The sequence below is a fragment of the Photinus pyralis genome, unplaced genomic scaffold (genome assembly GCF_008802855.1).
Source record: "Photinus pyralis isolate 1611_PpyrPB1 unplaced genomic scaffold, Ppyr1.3 Ppyr1.4_LG7, whole genome shotgun sequence".
Taxonomy (NCBI): domain Eukaryota; kingdom Metazoa; phylum Arthropoda; class Insecta; order Coleoptera; family Lampyridae; genus Photinus; species Photinus pyralis.
Window position 1 is genome coordinate 41,256,692 of NW_022170738.1, and position 21,339 is coordinate 41,278,030.

General features: G+C 36.9%; 4 protein-coding genes across 4 annotated transcripts; 1 reads left to right on the forward strand and 3 right to left on the reverse strand.

Moving 5' to 3' along the window:
• Positions 1–1,418: 1,418 nt before the first annotated feature.
• Positions 1,419–9,622, reverse strand: LOC116175306 (tetratricopeptide repeat protein 8). The gene is made up of 5 exons (XM_031493382.1): positions 9,284–9,622; positions 8,765–9,234; positions 2,016–2,250; positions 1,789–1,963; positions 1,419–1,734 (listed from the first exon to the last, which is right to left on the reverse strand). Exons 1-5 carry the CDS (start codon positions 9,538–9,540, stop codon positions 1,504–1,506), a joined length of 1,368 nt encoding a protein of 455 aa, XP_031349242.1. The 5' UTR covers positions 9,541–9,622; the 3' UTR covers positions 1,419–1,503.
• Positions 3,397–5,682, reverse strand: LOC116175305 (U3 small nucleolar RNA-associated protein 6 homolog). The gene is made up of 4 exons (XM_031493380.1): positions 5,474–5,682; positions 5,112–5,424; positions 4,138–4,801; positions 3,397–4,091 (listed from the first exon to the last, which is right to left on the reverse strand). Exons 1-4 carry the CDS (start codon positions 5,563–5,565, stop codon positions 3,499–3,501), a joined length of 1,662 nt encoding a protein of 553 aa, XP_031349240.1. The 5' UTR covers positions 5,566–5,682; the 3' UTR covers positions 3,397–3,498.
• Positions 9,565–14,401, forward strand: LOC116175304 (WD repeat-containing protein on Y chromosome). The gene is made up of 6 exons (XM_031493379.1): positions 9,565–9,858; positions 9,912–12,073; positions 12,488–12,731; positions 12,779–12,950; positions 12,998–13,195; positions 14,229–14,401. The coding sequence occupies exons 1-6, from the start codon at positions 9,614–9,616 to the stop codon at positions 14,349–14,351; spliced, it is 3,144 nt and encodes a 1,047-aa protein (XP_031349239.1). The 5' UTR covers positions 9,565–9,613; the 3' UTR covers positions 14,352–14,401.
• Positions 14,392–20,802, reverse strand: LOC116175303 (rab3 GTPase-activating protein non-catalytic subunit). Its single transcript, XM_031493378.1, has 7 exons — positions 20,636–20,802; positions 20,367–20,587; positions 19,601–19,865; positions 19,240–19,552; positions 16,002–18,207; positions 15,330–15,953; positions 14,392–14,662 (listed from the first exon to the last, which is right to left on the reverse strand). The coding sequence occupies exons 1-7, from the start codon at positions 20,718–20,720 to the stop codon at positions 14,507–14,509; spliced, it is 3,870 nt and encodes a 1,289-aa protein (XP_031349238.1). The 5' UTR covers positions 20,721–20,802; the 3' UTR covers positions 14,392–14,506.
• Between the last annotated feature and the right edge of the window lie 537 nt (positions 20,803–21,339).

Below are 21,339 nucleotides of genomic sequence, written 5' to 3' on the forward strand. Positions count from 1 at the left end.
CAAGCGAAAAAAAGGGGCGTTAGGTCTTCCAGCTTCGGTTGAACGAGAAATGTTGCATATTTGAGATATCGGTTAAAAATGGAATCTGATTCTTCATTGTAACTTAAATTTAAACCAATAAGAAGATATCCCGCCAAAGGTGCTTACGTACATTGCGGTGTGAACCGACTCAAACGCCGGCATATGAGCTCCCGCACCGCAGATTAAATATGTCTTGGTGACTTGCGAGCCCGACAATTTATTCTTAAACCCCCACTCCCCAGTACCAAATTTCAGTTCGCTCAAAGAATTCTTTGGTTCGGTAATTCGGTTCCACAATTAAATTATCAGCCCCTTTCGATTATTCTCAACATGAAATATTGCTCTGCTTCACTTCTCTCCTCAAGTCCTCACTGAGCACATTTATAAACAATTGCATTGCAACAAACATTCACTTGGGGTTGGTGGCATCTAGGGAGTGAAAGTGAATAAATCAAATTTTAAAAAAAGCACTTCTGTGAACAGTCGGTGAGAATGTTAATCAGCAGAATGTATAAGATTAAATCTTCGTCTACCTCTAGTTCTCCTTCAAATTCGACAATATACTTATTAGATACAAAAATGCCGTAGCCCTTAATTTAATGTTTATCGAATTATCCCCAAACATTCCATTTCGTGTCATAAAGGCATCGTTAAGTTACACTGACACTGGCCCCATTTCGTGCGTAAACGACAACGGAATGAATGAGGTTGCTAAAGTGCGTGAAATGCGTATACGAACTTTATTTTCATACGTTTAGGTTTAGATGCCAGATGCCAAATTTCGTCGAAATCAGAATTTTTCCGGTAGTTTTGAAAAAAAATTTTCAAAATCGGATACCCGAGACATTGTATTTCCTCTATGCCAAGACCTATTCAAAGACGTGCGGTGCCACCCATCTTTGTAACTTTGGTTTGTTTCGAAAATCGAAATTAGGTATACGTACGTACGTCTGTACAGAATTGCAGAGGGAATAGTTGAACGTCTCGTCAAAACAAAACTATTTACTTATAAAGTTTCAGCCTATTCGTTTACAAAAATAGGCCGATCTATTGTCTTGCGGCCCAGTACCATAACGCTTTTTTCTACCCTATGGCAAGACTCTTTCACGGGATCTACGCGTCTGCTTCATGTTTGTATCACACCAGCTCTTATTCATGTTCTTCTCGTGTTCCTTTAAGATATCCGTTTTAGCACATTTATAATATAAATTGAAATATGGTCAATACGAATCAATTAAATACCGTATAAAAGAATCCAGACCTTGACTACTATAAATCACAATTCACAAACGTTTAAAAAAAAAGAATTTGCAGCAAATGTCATCATCAGTAGGTTTTTTTTAAAGGTCATTAGAATAAATTCGTTTATCTTTTATTTTAAGGTTAATAACGTTATAATAAAAACAAATCAAAAGTAAAACAATTGACATCAATGTCCCTTATTTTTTAATTCACGCATGAAGTCACACTGATATAAAACCTTTATTCTTCAAATTTGTTCAAGTACCTATTTTGCAAATATTCTAGGTTTTTCTGAGGCTCGAGCAGGGACGGTTGCAAATTTTTGGCGGTGTTGAGGTACGCTTTTGCTAAATTTGTACGTCCCACTTTGTATTGCAAGATAGCAATGTTATTAAATGCGGGCGCGTGTGTTGAGTCCATGATCAAGCATATGCTTAAGCATTGCATGGCCAATTCCACATCGCCGGCTGCCTGTAAAACAAATTTGTTTAGCGCCCTTACTCATACGTCAAATATTTGACTTACAATGGCGACGTGAGACAAGTTGTACCAGATTTCGGCTTTAATTAGAGGATCAATGGCCAAATCTAGTGCTCTCTGAAAACATGCCATGGTTAAATCCAGCTGTTGGGAGTATAGACAACAAAGTCCTAGGTTGTTGTATAATTCCGCCGAATGGACGCCCATTGCAAGTACTCGTCTAAGAAAGAAATGTACAGTATGTACTATAGGTACCTATAATTCATTTATACCGATAATGTCGAAGAGCAAATTCTGGTTGGTTATTGTAAAAGTGGTACACTCCAATGCATGCAATTGCTTCTGTATTCATTGAGTCTTCTGTGACAATGTTGCGATAGTACTTCACAGACATCAGTACATCTCCTAAGCTCTCGTACAAACGAGCTACTTCCGTTGAAATCGAGACATCGTTAGGAAATATAGTCAATACAGTTTTACAAATCTCCAAAGCTGACAACGGTTGATCTGAAATACTAAATGTTAGGACTTTTTCGTCGTAAAAACTATAGCGTGTTCGGCCACTACTTTCTAAGAGTGGATCTTGCGCTCGCTTAATTTATGTTAATTATACTATTTCAGAAAATCTGTACAAATATGAAAGTTTTGGCACGTTCTTCTTTGGATGCCGTGTTTTCCTGCATCTACTGTGGTTAAAATTTTCGAAAATATTTTTACACCACGTTCGCAGCTTTATTAGAAGTAAAAGTTTCAGGAAAATTAAAATTTTACCAAAGCGGATTTGCGTATTGTTGTGTTGTTCTTAACTTTAACCATCAATTAGTTTTAACTTACTTTATCAAAAAAATAATGTCATGTTTTCTTAATGCGGTAAAAATCAGACCCTGAAAACGATTATTATACGTCCTCCAGATCGTAGCAGCACACGGAAACAATAAATTTCATAAACTTGAAGTGGAATTTACTGTAATACATAATTTTCCTTTACGGCTTTACATATGTATGCATTGTTATTAATTGCCCCAAAAGTGTACCCAAGTAACGGTATAGGTATAAGACGAAGTGCCAGAGCCGGAGATGAAAATTGGGGAAATAACCCTTTCTTGAATCTGATAAGAATCATTTTGTTTTTGATTCAATGTCGCCTTCCATTTTTTGAAATGAATTTCATGTGCAGAATTTGTTTATGTGGAACCCAAAGTTTTGTTTGGCACTCTCCACTATCAATTTGAACTAGATTCAAGGCAGTATGAGCCTCATGAGAGTACAATGCATGCTTGCCAAATTTCAGAACAGCAATCTGTAATTTGATAGTACAAAGAATTGTTAGTTGATAAAATACACGTTACTTTTAACTAGCATTATTAGTAAACGGCAAGGGATTTAGACAGACTATAGTTGTTTAAGTGATAAAAATGGTTCAACAAATACAGGATAAATTGCCAAATTAAACAAACTGAGATGATGTTGGGGGTTTCTCAGGTCACACACAGGCACAGTCAGTGGCTGCACTTATGTTCATTCTTTTTAGAAATGATATTTCTATCAATAATTATGAGTCTCTTAACTCTTGCAGACTATTTTTTTACTGTTTGATGGTAGGTAAATGTTTGAATGCAACTTACAAACGCCAATGATATAATACATTATGCATCAATTATAGGATATTTATTAGCTAACTTTGCATATAACCAGGATTATATTTTATTAAGGTAGCAGTACAATGGTAAAAAAAAATGGATAAAACATTAATATTTATTCGTCCATAATCTGTGAATATGATGAAAGGAAATCTACAACTAACGTCTTGGGTAGGTTTTGTTGGGCTTGCTTATACAACAAATGAACTCTTTGCGACTGTTCTACGTAGTGATGAAGATAAAAATGTATGCGACTGATCCAAACATCTATATCCTCTTTCCCAAACTGACTGCAAGCAATTTCGTGAACCTTTTCCCACGCTTTCAAATTTTTACTTTCTTCTTTAGATTCGATTTCGGACATCACCTTATGCAGACTGTAACAGTATGGCCTATTCACTGATAATCTCGCATAAACCTGACGAGCTACTTCAGTGCCCTTCTTTGTCGCTAACCAATATATATATTGAGGCTTAAGCACATCTGAAATTTCCTTTGGTTGTGCCACACCATCTTCGTAAATCTCACTAACGCTGTCCTCGTTGCGATAATATTGAATAACAGTCTGCCACAGAGGCAGAGATTTGTCTTTTAAGCGTTTCACACCTAACTTAAACACTTGAGACACCTTTTCCGAGTCGTTTTTTAAAATAGAATGGTGGAGAAGCAGATTCCATAGCTCCACAGAGTAAGGAAACTCGGATGTACCTAAAATATCTCACTTAAGTTCTCCTTGAAACAGTTTGATAGCTACCTTTTTCCAAAATTTGTATTGCAAGATCAAGTTCATCGCTTACCAAATCTAACCATACAATATAGAACCGCTCCAACAATGACTTGTCCTCCGATGCATCACGCAGGGCCATTTTTAAAATTGTGCTCACACCAAAATCTGTGTTTTCGTGAAGATGAATTAAGAAGTCTAAATATAACACCCATAATTTCGGTTTTGTGCTCGGTGTCACTTTAAACAGTCCCTCCTTGTACTTTGCAATGCAGTTATTTAACTTTGTTTCAGGCTGTGCACTCTGAAATTCCCGTTGTCCTAATGAGTGCCATAGATTTTCATTATCAAAGTGCTTCGCCATCATTGTTTGGATAATATAATTTTGAATATCCATCGTGTAATCATGATCAGAGAGCAATTCCAAAATTTCAACATAAAAATCGGGACTTTGTATATTGTTAAATATTGTATCGACAACCCCCATTATTCTCTTTACAGAGGTATTCTCGTCAGCCTTGTTGTGTTCCACATTGTATACCTCATTCAGGAGAACTTCCATGTATAGTATTCTACTGTCTTTATGCAGCTCGAGACCCTTTAATAGCATTACTAGTGATGTTTTTATGTCCTTACGATCGTACATATGCCAATTGGCGGCAATCTTCCATACTTCTGGTTTATCAGAATGCGTCTGCGTGAGAAAAAGAGAATTACAAATTTAATTAAAGATCCATACAGAGGGATTTGCCACTACCTTAAATATGTATACAGATTTAACCTTTTCAATATAGCCTAAATATTATTATTATTTTTTAAATTTTAACTGTAACTACATGTGACCCAAGTGCGGGTCGTGTTAATTTCTGCGCAAAATAATTGGCTCTTCTACAACAAAAGGTTGGTGACCCCTGTTTTAAACACTAACTATTGGTTTAAATGCCGCAATATTAATATATTTGTACACATTTTTAAGTGACATATCCCTCGCTCCACACAGATACCTTGATCATGTGAGCAACTGCGTCAGAAGCTGCATTTACATAATTTACTTTTTTGCAAAACTTTAGGAAACCGAGAAATAGTGATAGATCATCTCCAAATCGTTGCAATGCGGTGTCATACAGTGACTTTATTCTCTTTATAATCCTTTGATCTATACTGTTTCTCTTTTCGGCTATTTTAAATTTCCGTCGTCGCAAAGCAACATCTTTTAGCAAGCACTTTTCATAGTTAATGTAATCGTGATAACTCTTCAAGTCTTTGGTTAAGGCGTGAATTTTATGCTCAAGTTGTTTCCTTTTCTTAAATATAATCCTAAAATACATTAGAGAGGTATTTAGAGAGATTGTGAATTGTTACATACATAGTTTCTTGAATGGTAAACAGCTTTGTACGTCTCATTTCCTCCAACTCTTCCGTCATTAATTCCAAACGCTTTTGGACGACTTCGGTCATTTTTTTTGGGTGTTTTCAATTTTACGAGAAATATGGATTTTAGAAAATTCTAAGAGAAAATTCACAACCATAACCTCACTTATGCACAGTAGTGGCCGATTAGCACCCACATATCTGTGGTTATGTTACCGACAACGTATACAATGTGTGTCAAAATTATCGATCTAAGTGTATTACATTCACTTCGAATGCAGTGTTTACTACGTTTGCTGATATTACTTGCTTTGTGTAAAGTTTATAATCATTACGTACTAACGTCAGAAATGCTAAAAACTGGAAAAACCAAAGAAAAACGTTGAAATTAATGAAAGGGAAGGAGACACCTTTAATTGTTACAATTTGTAGCATAGCATATGTTTGTTTTATCACCCTTTCATAATGAGCTTGTACAGGTATAATATGTGGAAATTTCCGAAATATTGCATTTTCCCTTTGTAGGTACCTTCCTCCAACATTTTTAAGATATACACAATTAAGTTTTTTCATCCCCAGTAGATGTATCTCATCTATACCCACAAGTCATAAAATTATTTTAGTACCATCAGGAGGCTGAGAAAAATCATTAGGAGTTTGTTAAAAGTATTTTTTCAAACGCCGCGCATTTTCAAAATTTTTCCGTTTTTTTCCATAACTTTGCTATTTGTACAGCTACAAGAAATTATGAATAGGATAATTAATTATGGAGTGGTGTAATAAAAATAAACTTATTGTAAATATCTCTAAAACAACCTGCTTGCGTTTTAATTATGGTGGAGTGCGCAGTGCTACGCCCTTAAAAGTACGTATAGACAATAATGATGAACTGATAGCTGCCGAAACTGCTAAATTTTTAGGTACTACAATAGACAGCAAGTTAACTTTTTCCCATCACGTTGACGAAGTGTGTTCTAAACTTAAACAAGTTGTAAATCAGCATATGCATGATTAAAGCGCATTTTTGGTAATGCAGGTCAGTATTTTATTAGCGAAGTTTAAAATTATCGATCTCACGAGCTGCGTTAAATAATTAATTTTATTTAATTTCAATTGACGGTACGTCTTCATTTTGTAAAACAAATCACAAAGTAAATAATAAGTTTTTATACTGGTAGCGCTATCTAACGGTAAAATTATAGTACCTCCGAAACCCATATCGAAATTATTTTCTTCAATTATCGATTTCACAAGTAATCTAACTCAAAATAGACTAGTGCCTGCACATCTACACTATAGCAGAAAGCTTTTAGTGAAAATTTGAAGTCTCTAGCTATTGTAGTTGTGGAGATCTAACGCGGACAGCCGGCCTGCCAGCAATGACGAATATAATAGCGTATTTTTTTCAAAAATGCGCTAAAAATTGCATTACGCATTTATTTGTCTAAGCAACACTTTAGATCTTAAAGCAATTCTCACCGTATATTTTGCCAAAGTATACTCAATTATCAGTTACAACATAGTTGTGTGGGGCCAGGCTACAGAAGCCGAGCGTGTATTTATTCTACAAAAGAGAATAATTCGACGCATCTTTCGTCTGAAGTATCGCGAATCCTGCCGTCAAACTTTCAAAAATCACCAGCTTTTAACATTTATATCTATATATTTATATAAAATTTTAACATATATACATGTAAATATACATCTATTTAAACGTAACTGTGATAATCATAAGTATTCAACTAGAACTGGGCACAATATAATACTTACCTAAATGCAATCACACTAACTTCAAAAAATCGGTACATTACGCAGGCTGCTACTTGTACAATGCTCTACCACAAAAAATAAAAGAAATAAAAAATAAAAATCAGTACAAAAATGCACTTAGAACCTATCTAGTCAGCAATTGCTATTACTCGCTCCAAGAATTTGTGAAGTCATAGATGTTATCTGTTGTACATTATCTGTTGTACGTTATCTGTTGTACGTTATCTGTGGTATGTTATGTGAACTGTAATAATATTATAGATTAATCATTTTGTATATTACATAATAGTTAATGACTTACCTTTACATTTTAGAAATGGAAACAAAAGGTTAAATAAAATTATTATTATTATTATTATTATCGTCGTTTTTTACTCACTCATGGTGGTATGCTTCACATGAGACGGGTCTTAACCAAGTCATCATGTGGTAATGTGTGGCGTTTAGTGTCATTGGTTGAGAAACTTTCTGACCATATTTGCCGTGTTTAGTAATATGGCCTTCTGTATGTTTGTGTGTATATGTGTGCTGAGCTGTAGTGCTTGTAAGTAATGTGTAAATGTTTTTGTTGTGAGTCCTGTGACTGAGAGTACGACCGGTACTATTGTTACTTGTTCTTGCTTCCAGAGTTCTTTGAGTTCTATTGCTAGTGGAGTATACTTTATGATCTTTTCTTGCTCTTTGTGTATGAGATTAGCGTCGTTTGGGATGGCTATGTCTATTAACTGTGTTGTGTGTGCGACTTTATTAATTAGTGTAATGTCCGGTCTGTTATGTGCAATTGTCTTGTCCGTATGTAATGTCCTGTCCCAGTATAATTTGTATTCGTTGTTTTCTAGTATGTTTGACGGTGCATACTTGTAGTATGGTGTGCGTGTTTGAATCAGTTGGTGTTTTAGTGCGAGTTCTTGATGTATTATTATTATTATTATTATTATTAGTATAAAATGCTGCATAACTTTGCCAATTTAACCGACTTTCTATCTCTTACGGTTTACGAGATCCCCATAGTCATCGTGGAAGTGAAAAAAAAACTCACTCTGTATACTACGAAAATCAATCGCATGTACCAATTTATTTACCCAAAATCGTCATGAAACCTTCATTTTTATGCCTACTTTCTGTCAGGAAATTGTAGTTTCCATGACAGAGGCAGAGCACACTACGTTTCCTGCCGCTTGTCACTTTACTGGCCGCACCTGTCACTTCACCGGCCGCATTTTTGACATTTTCAAATGTCTCCTGCCATCACTGACAGATAAGACATTAATCAAAAGTTCTATATAAAAATTAAAATTTTATATTAAAATCCGATTTCGGGTGTAAAATTTAATACAAAACTCGTCACTAAAATGACACTACTTGCATTGATTATATACTTACGAAATATAATCAATGCTACTTGACTCGGAAATTAAAGTACTCGGCCCTGAAGGGGCCTCATCGTCCTTCAATATTTCCTCGCCAGTAATATATCATTTTCCTGTAAATAACTATTTCAAGGAGTTTCACTTACCTAATCTCAAGTAAACTCTGATCAATCTCATGAAAGTGTCAATATGAGTGTGTTGCCTCAATGCACTTCTCAGTTGTTGCTCTCCATCCCTTACCAAATTTAACGCATTGTAACATTTCGCCAACTGCACCTTCCACCACCAATCTTCAAAGTGATTGGCTTGCGTTGCTTGCACAGCTAACTCCATCGAGTTTCTCACATCGCCTTCGTGATAAAATAGGTACTCGAACAAGGGTTTTGATAGACAAGGATCTTTTGCGTATTTCACTAAATTTAATCTTGATACTTGAATAAACGGCCCATCTCTGTGACTGTACATTGCGGCGGTACCAAGACGTATGGCTCTAACTGATTGGCCAGTTAGTGGACGAGACGTTTTTAGTCGTTCTATTGAAGTTCCCGGTCGCATTTGGGTACCAGGTCTGTTGACACCTGTAATTGGTCGCCCGGTGGAAGTGCGAGGTCGGGCTCTACGAGATAACAAAAGGTAAACCTATGGTACGTTGTAAATTTACGTACGTTAACGCAGCTTCCAATTTCATTGAGGTACCGGGTCTTGGTGCTGAAGCGACGGTGTCATCATCAAGTGCATCGCCAACGACGATTTCTTCATTTTCTATGTCGTCAATGTAAATTCGTTTTGTAAGGGCTCGCATTTTTAAACACCAGGTCGCTTGGTCCAATGGTTGATTTTCTAAAATGTCCGTACATATTTCGACGCATTTATCGAAATTTCGTCGACGATAGCAACTTAACGCCTGATAAAGTGGCTCCATATTTGTTGTGTGTATGGCAGTCCATGGCAACCAATATATAACATATTGATTAATTTACCTGTTGCTTGTCAAAATGTCGACATCTACGTCACGTAGACGAAAAGATGAAAAATCTCAGACGAGCGCCTACAAAGGAAGTCAAGCACCGAGCCTTCACGAACAGTTAAGTGAAGATCATATAAAACAACTTTATAGCGCGTTTCATGCGTCGCACCAGGTGAGCATGGAACAACTTGCTACACTTTTAAAAGACATTGCCAGTATTGAGTATAGCGAAAACGAGTTCGATTTACTTTTTCGTCGCATTAACACAACAAGGTAACTGCCACCTTTTTCTTCTAACCATGCAGTCTACTCTTCTCTTACACTAGAAATGGACTAGTGACTTGGGACGAGTTTATCTCGCATTTAATTTTGGGTTTTCAAGAAAAGGAAATCAGTGCGGAATTTCAGTCATTAGACTCTCCAATATCGAAAGAACCAAGAGTTATAAGAAGTAACCACAGGCACCCCATAAATCGCATAACGTTTTTCCCCACCATTAAGAACGGTACAGACTACGACTTTTTAGACGGAAATTATTTGACATGCAGCAAGGATGGTGTTATCAACTACTGGTCGTTGGATCTGAAATTGGACAGAACGGTTCAATCGAGTAGTCCCGAATTGAAGGTGCAAACCACGTGGGTGCTCGACTTAGTTTGCCTCCCCGATGTATCGGTTGTTTGTACGTCCAGTTCCGAGCGAGACTTGCGTTTTTATGATACATCTGCCCGTAAATTTGAGCTGCGAGTTATGTTTTCCACCCTCAACGAAGCGGTGGTGAGCATGCATTACGAGTTTAACACTAGGGAGGCGAGTGAAGCGAGCAAGTTAATCATGGGCGATATGGGTGGAAATGTTAAAATTCTGCTATTTGGTACTGTAGCTCGGGGACCGTTTAAAAGTCAACCCGGTGTACCTCTCCTTAGTGTGCGTTACGAACGTTTGGTTAAAGGGTTAGTACCCGGATTTCGCTTTGTTGAATTTCAAAACTTGCACACGAACTGGGTACGTCAAGTGTCCTACTATAAGAGCTTACAATGCTTTGTATCGTGTTCTGCTTGCCCCAAGGCAGCCATGGTACTCAAAGACATAACGGATAACAAAAGTAGTTACGTTTATAAAATCGCCAAGGGCGCTTGGTGCTTTACTTTCTGCGAATCTGCCCATTTGCTCGTAACGGGCGGATCGGATTCTTTGGTACGTTTATGGAATCCGTTTGTACCTAACAAACCGAGCGCAATTTTCTCTGGGCACGACGCCGGCGTGTGCGCTTTAATCCTTCAAGAGTCTGGCAAGTTTCTTTACTCGATCTCCAAAGATAAATGCATCAAGGTATGGGATGTGACCGCCCAAAGTTGTTTACAAACGTATAGAACTGTACCATCCGAGCTGGGTGAATATAACGACTTTACTGTACTGTATAATCCGGATAACAGGCAACTGCTTTTGGGATCTATTACACTTGTAGTTTTGGAATTACGGCCATTGCAATGCAGCGACCACACAGACGGCACAACTCATTCTCTAGGTGTATCGGTGGTTTTGTATAACGCGTTGTTTAAAGTGGTATTGACTTGCGGTTTGGATAGCTTTATCATTGTATGGGATCCGTGGACGGGGAAAAGAATACTTGTGGTCAAAGAAGCCCACACTCGTGTAGTGTACGGAGAAACACATTCAATTGAAATAACAGCGGCGACTTTTGATCCAGGAAATCAACTCCTTCTAACCGGAGCAAACGACGGTACATTAAAAGTTTGGAATTTTAACAGCGGTACGTGCTTGCGTAACATGTCAATAGAACCAGGCTGCGAAGTTACTTCGGTGATTTGGATTCGAGGAAGGATATTGGCGATCGGATGGAATCGTCACGTGACAGAGTTTCTAGACACGGGAGGAACGATCGAATCTGCAGGCGGTGGTAAATCTTGGGATACTCGCCATAGCGAAGACGTATTCTGCGCGTCTGCACGCATCCCTCAAACTTTAGCAACTGCCACTTTCAACGGCGAACTCATACTTTGGCGTTTGGAAACTGGACAACCGTACCGATGTCATAACGTTGTAAATCCGACCAAACGTATAAAAATTGAGTATAAACTTAAAAAAGAAGAAAAAACTGCTCACTCGAGCAGAAGCAACAGTACGTTTACAAAGAAATCGATCGCCTCTATAAAGTCGTCACAAACGCAAAAGACTATCGCATTATGTAATCCTGAACTCAGGGCGCACAAATTATCAACGATACACATCCCAGAAACATACATTCCGTTGAGAGGATTGGCAGTTCACTCTATGATTTTCTTATCCGAAAGACCCATGCTGCCAGGTGTAGCGACACTACTCGTAGCTTTAGAAAATGGCAATATCCAAGTTTGGTCTCACCATCCCGGAGGAAGCTTTATAACATCATTTCAAGCGGTACATTCGGCCGGTGATTATGTTACGTCGATGGCGACGGACGCACACAATGAGTATCTTTTCGTAGGTAGGTAAGCGCTTGAACTTCTTTATGAAAGTTACGTGAAACAATTCTGATATTTGAAACAGTTACATGCTCGAGAGATCTAGGATAGCCACTTGCAGCATTTGGCTCACTTAAAACGCTTTTGACACTTTCAGATTTGTGATATAATATATGAGGTACTTTTGACCCCACCTCTAAGATACCTTTTATCCTTACAATAGACTTAGATGCTACATCAGGCACTTTTGCAATGCTAAAGACCTAAACGCGCTGAAACACTATGAGAATTGAACGAATTTGAAGGTTTGATGGATCAGAGGTATACCTATTTGACACTAAAGTCACTTCTCGTACTGCATCTGATTAGTAGCTTAAGCTACTTGAGATACCTCGCAACAGTTGATATTTATATACCTAACACTGAAAAACTTTAAGGAACAACGGCTGGCTACATCAAGACATGGTTAATGACCGATTATTACCCTCCAAATCTTACAACACGAGCGTGTCTCCCGAAATATCGATTAATATTTCCGTTTATGCTGAAAGACCTAATAGACGGTAGAGCAAAGAGAGCTGTTAGAGATCAACCGAAACCAGTGCTTCTCTCAAGCTTTAAGGGACACACATCTCCAGTTTCTGGACTAACATACATTAACGAAGCAGCGATTGTTGCTAGGTACTGTCGATATAAAATGTAAATAATTTACTAATTTTGGCTATTAGCTGTAGCACAGATTTTACTACTCGCTTATGGACATTAGGAGGTCGCTATTTAGGAACTTTGGGAACATTTAAGCCATGGATTCCAATTACAATCGACGTACCGCCTGACGATAACCGTCAGTACAGTATACCAACAGATTTGAAAAGGATGGCTAGTTCAACGTCATTCAAGGTTCATTTTCTCTTTTTTTATTTTGAGAGAAAGTAAACATGTGGCAGGTTTTTACCGGGAGGAATTATGAAAAAAACGAGCCGGCGCACGATGAGAAAGAAGATAAACCGTTGACAAATGTCGTTACAAATAAAGTGGAAATTTATGGTAAACGGTTGGAAGAGCCAATTTTAGGTAACCATTTCAGAATACCTCCTCGAACTGTTGGAAGGTACCAGTTTACTCTTGATGCGTCATTACCCTATGTAAGTATAATCTGGAGTGCAGTGAATTTAATCTTCTAGTCTTTCCGATGCCATCACAAAAAAAGAGCAGTTAACAGTAAAAAAAATTTAGGTCACTTCTGCGGAGACAAAAATGTTAGGGTATAGTTCGTCTCAAAGTTTAACGTACATACAGAGCGAGTCCATAATTCTTTTAATTTTCTTTATGGTATTCTAAGTGCAATAATAAGATTTTCGTTTTGAGTGAAAGCAAAAGATTGAGACTGACTATTCCACAATATACAAGGTGTCACAAGTACCAAATTGTAGCACAACAAGAAATTATAGCTGAATACTGGATAATCCTAAAAGTCATTTGGAGCAAGCAGTTTAAAACTCTTTGAGCTTTCTCTAATGTTTAGACACAGCTTAATATTAAGTAAGCTGTGGTTTAGATTTTGAATATTTAAAGCGCGATTTCTCGATAAGTAATCGATCGATAAAAAAAAATAAAACAGTTGTGTAAATAATGAAAATCTCTTCTAAATTTCAAAATCTTCGGGGAGTTGCAATCCCTAGTGCAAGGTTAAAGTTGTGAGAATAATTTTTGCATAAAAATTGGTTCCTTCGATTAGTTGTAAACACATATATTTTGGTGAGCTTTAGGGTTGTTTAAATTTTCGTTATAGTATATTTGCGTTTTTGATATGAAGTTACTAATAACTATGCACAAAAATGCATGGTGCACGTTAAAATCAAAACCTAAATAAAATCGTTACTGAATTATAGGTAATTTAGACAAATGATGAATGCCTTGAATTGAACACTACAAGTTACATTTAAATGAAAAAATACATGAAGAAAATACGTTAATACATACATTATATTCTCTCTGACAAAACCTTTTTGTCTCCTCAAAAGAATAAATAAAAAAATTACATCGGAAATCTGTCAACATCAAATTTTCACTGCAACTCTTATAAATTTGCTACCTACCGACTGTTGCTAGTCAGTAACTTACTGTATTTGGCAAGTGTTCAACTCTAATTTTTAGTTAGTACCTAACTCATTTTAGATCCCAGTATACACTCATTTAATAATGCCACCTGATAAAAATGTTCCACATCCACGTACACCTGAAGGTATTGCCTTATCTCAAATCCTCAGACACGATGAAAAAGACAAACGACCGAAATAATAAAATGGATTCCATCCATCACTTAAAAAGAAAACTAGAAATTGGAAAACATATTTATTTGAATTAAAAATGTTTCAACAGTGTATAAAATGAATTATTAACAACAGAGAAAATGAAACAATTACGACACTATATGCTACAACAACTCGTCTATTTTATTGTCGTCGAACATCTTGCAATGTTGCACACGCTTCTAACAATTGACATGCCAATTTGTATTCATTTTGATTTTCTTCCAAACATCTTAGGCAATGTGTGGTTATATTTAAAATTGCCTCTATTGAACTTGGAGCACACCACTCGCCATTTTGCTAAGAAAAGGTGTTACTGTCAAACAAAAGCAGCCGAGGTAAGGAGGCATTAATTGTCAGACACTGATCGTTCGTACACGCATGCATTACAAATTTTACAGCATTTCCAGATCTATTGCTGTGCGGAAAATACAAATATTATGTATTTCGAATTATATTTTTGGTAAAAATTTCACTACTTGAGAAAGTGGTAGACCGCGATAAACAATACCAGGGTCCCAAACTGAGGCAACAAGCGAGTGAATATTATCGGTTGCAACTATTTGACATTAAACTAAATTAGAGGTCTCACATTAGAGCAACTCGACTTCTGCTGGTTACAGCAACCAATATTTATTCATGACAAATGTTGAAAAGCGACAACAACACTTTCTGTACGACTTATCAGTACTAATACATTGCGATTAGAAGTTTTTGCCTTTTTGAACTCTTTCGATAACATATCAACACCATCATTATTACTAATTCGTACAAAGGTCAAATTCAGGTTCAGCACACTTAAACATTTGAAAATTAATCATAACATAACCTAATCCAAAGTAGTAGTACATGATACAGTTTGAGTTGGCAACATCGGAACACAGACATGCGCATCCTAGAGATCGTCGTCTGACATTTAACGCGTAGCACAAACAATTGACAGCACAAAAAAATTACAACTACCTACCAGTGAATCCAAATAGTTAGTCAATGCGGGAGTTAAAGCGGACATTTTTTCTCCCAGATCTTGAGATGATGATATAAATTGATGAAGTCGTTTTCCGGCAACTATCAATAAATCCGGACCTAATTTTTTCAATTCCGCGATGGTCGGCAGCAGTTCTTCTGCGACGCTATCAAAACCGTTCAAGAAAAGCTGCATTACTTGGAATCTTTTTAGTAAGTCAACGTCCAAGTTCCAAACTCTAGCCAACGACTGACATTTCGACATCCAGTTCACATGGATATCGGCGTAAATTTTGCGATCGCTTACGGTCACAGTTTCGATGCTCGACGATATTATTTTGAGCAGAAATTGTGTTCTGGATGTATGGATTTTCGTATCCGACCTATGCCAGCTCAGCTGCGTTTTCTGTTGAAAATCGGTGAAAAATAGACTAATAATAGCACTATCGTACAAATTATTGACGGGTTTGGCGTGTTTGATTGTGAAAGTTGTGATCATTTGAATTGTTAAGCTCAGCTGGTAATGCGCGTGCAATAGATCATAGTTAATGTAATTTTGTTGCAAAGCTAATTCGGCCAGCGGTTGCCCTCCATTATCCCATATGCTCTCGTAATTTATTCGGATCTGTAATTATAAATGATTCATGCCAGGCGACAAAGTAGGAAAATATACCTTCTCCGAGTTGTAGCTTTGTTGAACAACTTCCAAAAAATTGTCTAAAAAATTTGTGCAAATACTAATGAAAATACTAATTTGAAAGTCGGTCAGTCCCGTATCTTGTTTGCACAGTTTTTCTTTTGGTAACTTGCCAACTTTGTTAATTAATTTGCATGCGCTTTCAAAAATAATTTTTAGATGAGTATTCCACACCAAATTATACAATCCTTGTTTTAAGTGTGGTTCCGCGATATGTTCCAAACACCTCACCGCTGCCTCTAAGTACAAAAATTCTGATAAGCTTTTTTGCCAGGCTAACGCGTACTCCCAACACATATTTACTAGTAAAACGTCTGCATCTAAACTGTAAGGAAATTGTTTCTTTAAAGTATCTAATCTCTCGAAAATTAAGCTGCTATTGGCGCATTCATTTTTATTACGAAATACTATACTTTCTGGACTAACACCGGCTGTAGTTAACCACTGGGCCACTAATTCACTAACGGCACCCCTTCCCTTTTGTAGCACATACTGTAAACTAACATCGATGGGATCGTGTTTCAATTTTGGTGCATCTGACTCCGCCACGTTAGTCTTAAAGTGCAGTATAATATTTAATAAAGATATGTCTTCTAATTTTCCTATGAGGATCATCCAGTCGCAATTCTCCTGAGACATCTTCTCCCAAATTTCCATATTTTCCTCTTCGAGACTGGTGCCAGATTGTTGTAATTCTTTCTCGTGTTCAATTTTTTGAGCAACGCCGCGACAAATCAACGCAGCGGTCAACGCTGGAAAGGGCCGAGAGGATTTGGCTAAGACCTCTCTTATGCCCGCCCAGAAATCTGATTTTTGATTGTACTCCACCAAAATGTTGTCCAACGATTCTAGCTTTGTTAAAGTGTAAATTAAGTGACTAAGATTTTCCATTTCCCTCTCTAAATTAACGTTAATGTGTAACGGCCGATTGAACCAATAATTCAAAACCATCTCGAACAAATTGCTCAGGGAGATTTTGCACGTTTTAATTTGTAGCGCCAATTCCGTGTAATCGTTGCGGTTCTCCGAAATGTATTGCTTAAAGATGCCTTCCGATATTAAAAATAGTGTGTTTACGTCAATGTGGGCACGCAAGCGAATTTGCTCGCTTTCGCCAACGTCAAACACAGACAAAAATGCGCAAAATGTGAACGCATTGTCTTCAAAGAATGATACTTTAGGTTCTACGCTTTTGTCATCTGTACTCAAATCAAGCAATTTTTGTAAGTTACTGATCACTTTCTCACCCAAATACGTTTGAGTACTCAATCTTTGGCTTACTTCAGACTGATTTCCATTTTCATCGCCATTAGACAAAATGAAAAGATAAAAGTGTGTCATTATGTTCAAATTATGCAAAAGTTGTTTCATCATCTTCATGTCGTTGTTGATCTCATCTTCCTCTAAAGAGGTGTATTTCTCAAGAAAGTACTCGACACATTTCAAAATTACATTCGGATGCACCTCTTTGCACCCCATCAAAAGTTGCAAACACTGCAATTGCACTTCCGTTGTTTTAATTTCCATACAACTACTGAGCGCTTCGGCGATAAAATTTTCTAAAATTAAATCTCCCGTTTTTATGTAATTTTTTAACCTCTTGTACAAGTGCAAATCACGAGCTTTGTGGGAATTCTTCTCCGCAAGAGAGAAATGGAATGGTACTATTACCTCCTTTATTTCACCGTCGGAATCTAGCAAACCGCACGTGAATGGACAAAGATAACGTGACTTTGTCGTAATTGTAAAACCCACCAGGCCGTAATTGACATAGAGCAAAATGCTGAATTTGGAAGCGGTAAACGTAGCTATTTTTAACCCGTGTTGCGCAGTAAAGATCTCCAACGTTCCCTTCTTGGGCGCGTAAACTATAAGAAATGTGGCAACTTTAACGTTTGAGTGACGTTTGCTGTGTTTTTCGTTGGGAACTTGAATAAATGCGCACTGAGCATCGCGGTAACCTTTCAACATGCGCAAAACGATTCCTCGTCGACAATCTAGTAGTATAATGCGACCAAGAACGTCGGTAACAGCTCCCAGACGACGATCTTGCGATAAAATTACGCTCGAGGCAGTGCGTCTCAAATCGCACAGACCAAACCGACAGCCCATTGGTTCAGATGGTTGAGTTGCCAAAGACGCTTGCTTCTCTATACCTGATTTATTACCAGTCAGCCAGCTTCTGTAACTCCATATTCATTAAGATGGACCACACATTAATCTATGGAACGCCGTTTTATCATATTACGTTTATATTATGTTTAGAAGTTTAGAAGATTTCACAATTTTATATCTTGCATCTTGGAAATATTCTTAAATCGTTAAAAATATTTTAGATGGACAATATTTTATACAGGGTGGTGACTTGCGTAACGCATCATAGGGATTTCAATGTAATACTCATAACATGCGATTATTGGCTCCCCAAATTATTTTACAGCAAAAATGCATTAAGGTTTTTTGTAGAAAAAATTTTTTTACGCCAATCAACCGTATTAGTTTTCAATTTTTTGCATAATAAAGACGGAAAATTGGAAAAATAAAAACCGCATCTTTTTCAATAATCTGCAAAGCCATGGAATTTTCTAAAACAAAAAGATATCCAGTTATCAATTAGCAGCAGTTCGATTTAATGGATTTTATGATCGACTTGGTTACTGTATTGCAGTTAATGGTAACTTATTCGAACATTTATTGTAAATTGTTATATTAGGAAACCGTTTTTAGTAATTTGGTCTTTCTTGGCATAAGGGATGTTGGTGTAGTTTTTGTTATAAAATTCCATGGCATCGCAGATTATTGCAAAAGATGCGGGTTTTATTTTTCCAATTTTCCGTCTTTATTATGCAAAAAATTGAAAACTTATAATACGGTTGATTGACGTAAAAAATTTTTGTCTACAAAAAACCTTAATACATTTTTGCTCTAAAATAATTTGGGGAGATTTCAGCTGAAATATTGAAGTACCCAAAAATTTTAGCTGATTTAAATAATGGATTTAAAACTGTTACAGTGACTTTGGATTTTTGCTATGAACAGTGGAGTTTGAGTCCGCTGATATAACTACCTAGTAACTTTTATCGTGACGACCTCAATAAATGGAAATGGTTTTTTAAATCGAGGAATCCTATCACTCAGATATTGGTTTTTCAATTTAATTTAACACCAACCCTCTGAACATGTAAAACGGCGTTCCATATTAAATCATACATACGGTAATGCAGATTTCAGCTTGCTGGCAACTGCTTTTGCGACATCCGTAAGGACAGGTTGCGAACCCCCTTCTAGAGCATAATGAAATGCGACGTATGGCTTAGAACCGACACCAACAAATAACGTATTATGTGGTGCCATTGCTCTGTATCTTGTTTCAAAACCACCGCAAGTTGATGCTGTGAGCAAATGGTCAAAAGTGTTTGCCAAATCCAAACCGACAACAGATACATCATTTATTAAAAACTGATCTTGGAATCCGAATTTTTTAACATTTACCCCTTTAATGCTGCATTCTATGGCACTGCCGGTACCTAAACAAAGTGATTTATTGACGATGTTGAAGTTTTAAATACTCATACCCAACTGATTTCGACAACTGCGTAACATGGTAAACAGCTGATTACCGTTAATATTGCAAATGATGTGTGCATATTCTACATAAATTTCTTCAGGTTTAAGCTCCGTATTGAGATCAGGACGTGGGCTGTGCTGAGACTGGCACTTTAAATTCCACACTCGTTCAGTATTAAACTGTTCACTTAACAGCAATTTACAATCTTCTGTATAAAAACGTACAACACCCGATTCGAAACCAATTGCAACACATACCCATTCGGGACCAACCTGAAATTAATATTTTAAATATAGGTAGCTTAAAAATTCATTCTGCTATCCAATAGGAATAATATGCATCTCTACCTATATCTTTATCATTATGCTGTAACCACATGTTTGCCAAACCTCAACAAATTCAAACATGTAGATAGATGTGTATGAGGACACGGACGACTCGGCTCCGCACCGGACTACTCAGCTTCAGGACTTCGAGGAGCAGAATATTGACCGATACAAGCGACCAAAACCCTGTGACAACATTCACCACTGAATGTGGTTATTAAAAATGAACCTCGCTTTTCTATTGCATCAATCATTTTCAATTAGTGATAATGCGTTGTTCAAAATGCATACAGTACAGCTCTTACGACATTATTAGCTAAGTGGTAAAGCTGTTGTGTAGCTGACCGTATCTAAACCCAGATCGAGACACCACCAATTATATAAATTGATTAGTTCGGTAATTTGTACTGCTAAAAAAACCTGCCAATACGGTGTAACTTCCCTTACCTGTGAGCTTTGACTTTGAATAACCACAGGTAAACAAAGAACTGCGGTAATTGGATCATCGTTGTCAACACAACCCGAAAATAATATAGCGAATGTACTTATTGCTTTGACGTTATCCCATTTTGCGGTGAGGATCACAAGGCGTCTATCGTAAGCTATAGCTATTGTATCCCCAGTCGGTGCTGCTGATACTTTACAAATTTGCAACCAACTGTCCGATCCTTAAAGTATAAGATACACTTTCAAGATTACATTGGGAGGCGGCCTACCTCGTTCGTCATCTGTGGGGAACAGACACCTTCTTATAGTCGAAATGTTTTCTAAATTTCCTATTTGTTTAATTTGACAAGACATTTTGTTTACACCACATACAGTGAGTTTTTTTTAAATGCGAACATAGGAGTTTGCCTGCAAGTAATTTCCCTATGTTTGATTTAAAAAAAAAACACATCAATCTAAGAGATGTGCGCGGTTCACATTCCCAAAACGCGCAATTTGTGTGACTATGAACAGCAACTCTATAGTCTTTATGATGAAGAGCACTCGGTAAGATTTTTTTAAATAAACCATGTGAGGCCATAGCAACTTTAGGATAAATTTTTCTTAAACTTACGATAACTTGACTTCACATGGCACACGCTAACATAACAATTCATTGTGAACCAACCTTCAATTATTTGTAGGTCACGTGCACCTGGTATTCTACTAATTTGATTTATTCAATACAATACATAAATGAAGAAAATAAATAACGCAAACAATAAAATTACAATAAATGTTCGAAATGTCCTCCTTGACATTCTAAGCAATAACCTAACCGATTTCGTAATTAAATTGGACGGCGGTATTTTTAAAAATGTGACAGCTGTCAATTGTATCTACTACTCATTTTTACTACTCGATAGATTGATGTGTTTTTTTTTAAAATCGAACATTGGGAAATTACATTGCATACAAACTCCTATTTTCGCAT